General features: G+C 46.1%; 1 protein-coding gene across 1 annotated transcript; it reads right to left on the bottom strand.

Annotated features, from left to right (window-relative positions):
• Positions 1-6,245: 6,245 nt before the first annotated feature.
• Positions 6,246-6,948, bottom strand: CC77DRAFT_128782 (hypothetical protein). Its single transcript, XM_018530171.1, has 2 exons — positions 6,865-6,948; positions 6,246-6,793 (listed from the first exon to the last, which is right to left on the bottom strand). Exon 2 carries the CDS (start codon positions 6,785-6,787, stop codon positions 6,449-6,451), a length of 339 nt encoding a protein of 112 aa, XP_018385902.1. The 5' UTR covers positions 6,788-6,793; positions 6,865-6,948; the 3' UTR covers positions 6,246-6,448.

Here is a 6,948-nt window from a genome sequence, read left to right as displayed (position 1 = left end):
CGAGACACACGTCCCTCGAAGGAACAGAGTACGCGCTAAACCTGCTTATAAGGCGCGCCTCGCTCTGTAGAGCGAGGTAAGGATTATTCTCTTTATAACCTACACCTGTAGTCTGAATACACGAGCTATCTCCCACTATCTTTAGTAACGTGAAGCAAGCACTATTGCCTACAGTTACGCCTCACATAATAATCCTTCCCTCGGCCGATAGTCAGGAGATGGCTCCTTCTACTCGATTAGGGCAACATGCCCGCTCTCAGAGCAGAGATTCGGACTAAGTCCTTCTATTACGCACCCCAAGCGCTAAGCCCATACCTCGCGAGCGAAGCGCAACCCCGTCGATTGAGGAGCGCATCCAAGCGGCACAGATACGACGAGATGAACTCCTAAATCTACAACAACAAAACCAGTTGCGCTAGCTAGAGGAGGAAATCCTCTAGCTGGAAGAATTAGAGCAGGGCAGGAATGTAGGCGTGTCGGACAATCTGTCGGGTCCCCACCCTCAAGAGAGGCGCACGATCAACGTTACTGCAGCACCCAGCGTAGCGCATACAAGGCGCACGCTAAAACTAAAAGATCTAACAGGGTACCAGGGTAAGAATATTCGGGAATATTAGGAGTTTATTCGCTCTTGTAAAATAGCCTTTCGCTTGCTACCTAAGGAGCTAAAGGAGGACAAGAACAGGGTAATATAGTTAATGCAATACCTTAAAGGCGATCTAAAAGAGCTTTAATACGCGCACTTCAAACGCAGTTTTAAAGCATGCGAACGAATCCCTACTTAGGAGTACTACAAGCAGTACCTACTTAACCTACTCGCAGATCCTGTAAACTGCAGCCTTAAAGCAGCCACAGCGCACAGCCAAGCTCTCTAGCGAAAAGACTAGACCGTCAGATCTTTCGCTACGTACCTGGAAGTCTTAGAGGACCAGTTAACCCCTTACACTGAGATACAAAGGGTTCAACACTTGTTCACAAAACTAAGACCTGAACTCCAGCGATCAATTACCAATTACCACCAAATCCCAGCGACCCGTGAAGACCTAATAGCGTTAGCCTCTACGCTTGAAAGGAATTTGCGAAAAATACCCGCTACGCATAAATATCGCCCCCAAGTCGCATCCCGGGAGAAACGAAAGCGAAGCCCTCCTACTTCCTAACTAAGCTAACAGAGTAGACTAAAAGACAAGCATATAATTACCTGCTACAAATGCTAAAAGAAGGGTCACTACGCAAATAAGTGCCGAAGTAGCAATCTAAATTAGCTACCTGTTAGTGTCAACCGCACAGAAAAAGGTTAAGCCTCCCTAAAATTCCGGGATTAGTAAGGCGCATACCTGTAGACATCTTGCCAGGCATAAAGCGCATGTGTTACGCAGGCGCAGACACAGCTTTAGAACACAAGCTAGGGGTAATCCTAGATCTACAAGCTAATGTTAGTTTAATTAGCTAAAGGAGTGCTGTAGAGATAGGTCTTACTCCCCTTAAAGAAGCCGAACTCCCCAGGCTAGGGTGGATTGGCCCACAACGACAGGACACATATGCCGCGTATGCGCTGAACCTGCGCCTCACCGACGATAACAGTGTAGAACGCTAGATCAACGCTACCGTGTACGGGGTAGACAAAGAAGGTTGTCCCTTGTTATTAGGCAACCTATTTCTGAAATAAGAAGACATTACTATAGACTGTAGACGCTAAACCTAGCGTTAGGGATACACTAAAGCACAAATACACTTAGTATTAACAAAAGAACTCCTTAAGGAAGCCGAGCGCATTAACTCAAACAGTTATCTACTAGAAACGCTTCTATTAAGCGGCGCAGAGTTAGAACTAGAGGCGCGCGTGTACCATGTACACGCAGCGCAAGAGGTTCGCATCCCGCATAAACTATTAGAATATGCGGATGTCTTCGACAACCGCAACGCAGAGATCCTGCTACAATACAAAAGTTTAGACTATGCAATCCCTATTGTAGAAGGCAAAGAGCCGCCTTACAGTCCGCTCTACACCCTCTCTTTACGTAAGCTTTAACTGCTCCGCGAATACATTAAAGAAGCCCTACAGCGAGGTTAGATCTAATACAGTACTAGCCCTGCTAGAGCTCCTATATTATTTGTACCTAAGAAAGACGGTACTCTTCGCCTTTGCGTTGATTACCGGGGTCTTAACAATGTCACTATTAAGGATCGTTGCCCGCTCCCATTGATTGGGGAGACCCTAGATCGCTTGTTAGGCGCACGATACTATACAACCCTCGACCTAAAAGATGCGTATCACCGCATCAGAATTAAGGCAGGAGACGAGTGGAAAACCGCCTTCCAAACGCGATACGGCCATTTTAAATACTTAGTAATGCCCTTTAGTCTCACCAATGCTCCAGCTAGCTTTCAGGCCTACATCAACAAGGCCTTAAGCGCCTATTTGGATCATATTTGCGTTGTGTACCTTGATGATATCCTCATATACTCGTATGACGAGGAAATTGCGACACACTGGCGCGCCGTACGCTCTGTACTTCAATCCTTAAGGGAAGCGGAGCTGTATGTCAACCTAAAAAAGTGTACCTTCGCATCAACAGAGGTACACTTCCTAGGGTTTATAGTCACAAGGCGCGGCATACGCGCAGACCCTGCGCGTGTCGCAACTGTAGTCGAGTGGCTAACTCTGACTAGCATTAAGGAACTACAATCGTTCCTAGGCTTCGCCAACTTTTATCGCCGCTTCATTGCGCGCTACGCTGTAGTAACGGCCCCTCTCACTAATATCCTTAAGGGAAATTAAATATTCTACTAGAACGAGATTACTACAGAAGCCTTTAGGGCGCTAAAAGACCATTTCACATATGCGCCTATCTTGCGCTATTTTAATGCTGCACTCGCGATTCGCCTTAAGACAGATGCCTCTACGTTTGCTATTTCTAGCATACTGTCTCAGCTGTTTAAGGACAACAAATAGCACCTAATTGCGTTTATCTCACGCAAGCTATAAAGCGCAGAACTAAACTATAAGGTTTACGATCTTAAGTTGCTGGCGATTGTCTATTGTTTTAAACAATAGAGACACTATCTAGAAGGCGCACAACAGACTATCTAAGTTTTAACAGATTATAACAACCTGCGCTCTATACGCGCGGTCTAAAAACTGAATCCGCGCTAAGCACGATAGGCGCTTTATTTAGGTGCTTTTGATTTTGAGATAAAGCACCGCCCAAGTTATTCTAACCCAGCAGACGGTCTCTTAAGAAGAGTGGATTACAAGCAGGAGAATACCTTACTAACTTAGTTGTTGCCTACCTTGCAGAATAAGCTTCTAGCAAGGGAAGAGCAGAGTAGAGCAAGAAGATCTACGCCTAAGCCCAGCTCAGTAGGCGCGTGTAAGACGCACGTAGCCAGTATATGCAGCGCCGTAAAGGTCTCTACTGCTAGCGCTATAGGGTGCACACCATGCGTGCCACGCTCACTGGCTAGGGTACTAGTCAGTGGCGAACCTGCACCAGCCGGGTCGGAAACGTTGTTGGAAGTTCTGCTCCAACTCCAGCAAAGGGACGCCTTTGCACAGGAGAGAAGCGCAAGCTCTAATTAACTAACACGCACTTAAGCTCGCAGAGACGCGCCTGTGTAGCGCGTTAATAAGAATTAAGTCCTAAGATATAATAGCAGGATATATGTTCCAGAGGAACTAGCTATCAAGCAGGAGATTTTGTTCTAGAACTATAACACACACATAGCAGGCTATTTTAGCGCACGTAGAACGCTTAAGCTAATCAGCAGGCTATACTATTAGCCAACGCTAAGCCAAGACGTTTAGGATTACGTACAGACTTGTGCGATATGCTAAAGGAGCAAAGCTCTAAGGCACATTAAGCACAGCAAGCTAGCACCGCTGCTAATCCTAAGAGATATCTTCGAAGAGGTGTTACTTAATTTTGTTACTAGATTGCTACCAGCAAAGGACAACTTAGGTTGCGTCTTTAATGCGGTACTAGTAATAGTTAACCGCTTCTTGAAGATAGCAATCTACATACCCGCTTTAAAGACATAGGGCGCGAAGCAATTTGCTAAATCCTATTTTAATTATGTCATCTTGCGGTATAGTATTTAAAAAGGTATTATGTTAGACTAAGGGTTAATCTTTACTTCTACTTTCTAGACAGAGATCTGCTACTAACTACAGGTAAAGCGCAGGCTTAGCACCGCCTTCTATCTACAGACAGACAGGCAAACAGAACGCTAGAATTAGACTATAGAACAGTACCTAAGGATGTTCACTACAGACGCACAGGACAACTAGGCTTTATTGCTCCCTACTGCCTAATTCGCTTACAACAACTCAATCTATAAATTAACAAAATTAACACCATTCTACGCGGTATACAGGAAACGCCTATTACTTTCTATGCCACCTGAGGACAGCCAGCGAGAAGAGGAGGTGCTAGACGCTGTTAATAGGGTGCAGCGCATACACAGCGCACGCGCGTTAGCTAAGGAACAGCTGCGCAGAGCGCAAGAGTACCAGAGCCGCTACTACAACAACAAACACAAACCTAAAGTTTTCCACTAAGGAGACCTAGTGTTATTAAGTACAAAACATATTAACATACTCTACTAACTAAACAAGAAGCTGTCTAGCAAGTTTATAGGGCCCTTCTGTGTACAAAACGCAGTTAGAACGCAGGCTTACTGCCTGCAATTACCACCGAACTATTGCATTTATAATGTATTCTATGTATCACTCTTAGAACGATAGAAACCTAGAGAAAATTAGGAGGATAACACCTAACCGCCTGAAATTACTCTAGAAGGCAAAGAAGTTTAGGAGGTTAAGAAAATCCTAGGGAAAAGAACAAGGAAAGGCTAACTACAATATTAGCTACGCTAGAAAGGCTACGATGAATCCTAGGATACCTAGACTCCAGCTTCAGATTTCGAAAATATGGAAGATTTGATCCAAGATTTCAATCAAAGCGCACAGCAGAAGAGACAAAGAGGAAGAGCAGGAGGGTCTCGTTCGTAGCGCGCAAGAAGCGCAATCCTAATATAAGGGAACCGGGGTATCTATGCATACAAAAAACAAACAAACAGAAATCTACAAAACTACTTAGTCACCACTATCACCCTTAACACCCTCAACACCCTCACCACCACCACCACTAGTCTCATCCTCCTCACCCCCTCTAGAACCACTATCCGAACCACCAGCGCCCTCTGAGCCACCAGCCTGCAACTTACCGTCGCTAAGAGTGCTCGGATTATCAGAATTATCGGTATTATCACCCTTACTGGCTATGCTATTCTATGAATTTGAAATTAGCAAAATAAAGTTAAAAAGTAGAACTTATAGGAGAAGCGCATACTAAGTGTGCTATGTGCTTAACAACCTGCTCTAAAGCGCCTGCGATCCTGCGCTGCTTAACCAGGATCAAGCTTAGGAAGTCCGCACTAGTCTTGGGAATCTAGGTGGGAACTCCTATTAGAGTACCCGTATAGGCAGCGGTACGGCGGCGGGTCGCGAGCTCGAGATTGAATTGGCGCTAGCAACGCGCAAGCTTAGCGCCAGCACCCAGCACAGTAGCACTAATTGTGAGGCGTAACTGTAGGCAATAGTGCTTGCTTCACGTTACTAAGGATAGTGGGAGATAGCTCATGTATTCAGACTACAGGTGTAGGTTGTAAAGAGAATAATCCTTACCTCGCTCTACAGAGCGAGGCGCGCCTTATAAGCAGGTTTAGCGCGTACTCTGTTCCTTCGAGGGACGTGTGTCTCGAGCCCTTGTTACAGAACCTCCCTCTCTAGTCTAGCGTCCTTGACAGCAGCGGCCTCGATAAAAACCTCTCCTGTTGTTTCAAGAGTAGGAAAAGAGTGTCCTCTACTATGCGCCCCAGATCTGTTGCGCTTGCGACTCCTCTGCGTTGTTCTTATGTAGCTCGTATAATGCTCACAACTCACCCTATAGTGACGAGATGTAACAGAAAGAGTTGTGAGGACTGTTGCTTTGTTGTAATACTGTTGCCTTGTTGTGACGAAAATTTTTTATGTTGTTAAGGTAAAGGCGGAAAATTTTTCGCTCGCTTGTAGTAATAGCAAACAGTTGTTATTGTGATATATTGCTGTTGTCCTCCATGTCCCTTACACGCTCAACACCTTCGCATTGCACACCACATAACGATACAACGCAGACTTATCGCACACTAGTCGCACTTCAAGATAGTCTTCTATCCCCTTCCTAAGTACATTTCGAAAACCGTCCTTAAGAAGGCCGATCCTTACGAGTGGAGCGAGCGCGACAAGCGCGTGTCAGAGGTGGCTACCACGCCGACTTGCCTGCGCTGCGCACAAAACGTAGCTACTGGCAAAAAGCTTTGCAAGAAGCCTAAACAGAAGCGCTGTGGCCATTGTGTCAAGGGCAATCGTGGCGGTTGCTTCCTAGTAACTTTCCCCTTGGTTTTTCTAGACATTTAGATTTTTGCTAACATTTTTGTAGGTTCCTAGGGATATAGTTAGCAAGCTCAACCGGCTGTATCGCCTTCGGGTCAAGTATGACACTGCTGTGTCAAATTCCAACAATCCCAGGATCAGTGCTACTGTGCTGGGTGCTGGCGCCAAGCTTGCGCGTTGCCAGCGCCAATTCAATCTCGAGCTCGCGACCCGCCGCCGTACCGCTGCCCATACGGGTACTCCAATGGGAGTTCCCACCCAGATTCCCAAGACCAGTGCGGACTTCCTGAGCTTGATCCTGGTTGAGCAGCGCAGGATCGCAGGCGCTTTGGAGCAGGTCGTCAAGCACATGGCACACTCGGTATGCGCTTCTCCCATAAGTTCTACTTTTTAACTTCATTTTGCTAATTTCAAATTCATAGAATGGCATGGCCGGTGAGGGTGATGATACCGATGATTCTGATGATCCGAGCACTCTTGGCGACGGTGAGTCGCAGGCTGGTGGCTCGGGG

The sequence above is a fragment of the Alternaria alternata genome (assembly GCF_001642055.1).
Source record: "Alternaria alternata strain SRC1lrK2f unplaced genomic scaffold CC77scaffold_11, whole genome shotgun sequence".
Taxonomy (NCBI): domain Eukaryota; kingdom Fungi; phylum Ascomycota; class Dothideomycetes; order Pleosporales; family Pleosporaceae; genus Alternaria; species Alternaria alternata.
Note: the sequence above shows the minus strand (reverse complement) of the source record. Positions and strands in the feature narration are given on the sequence as shown.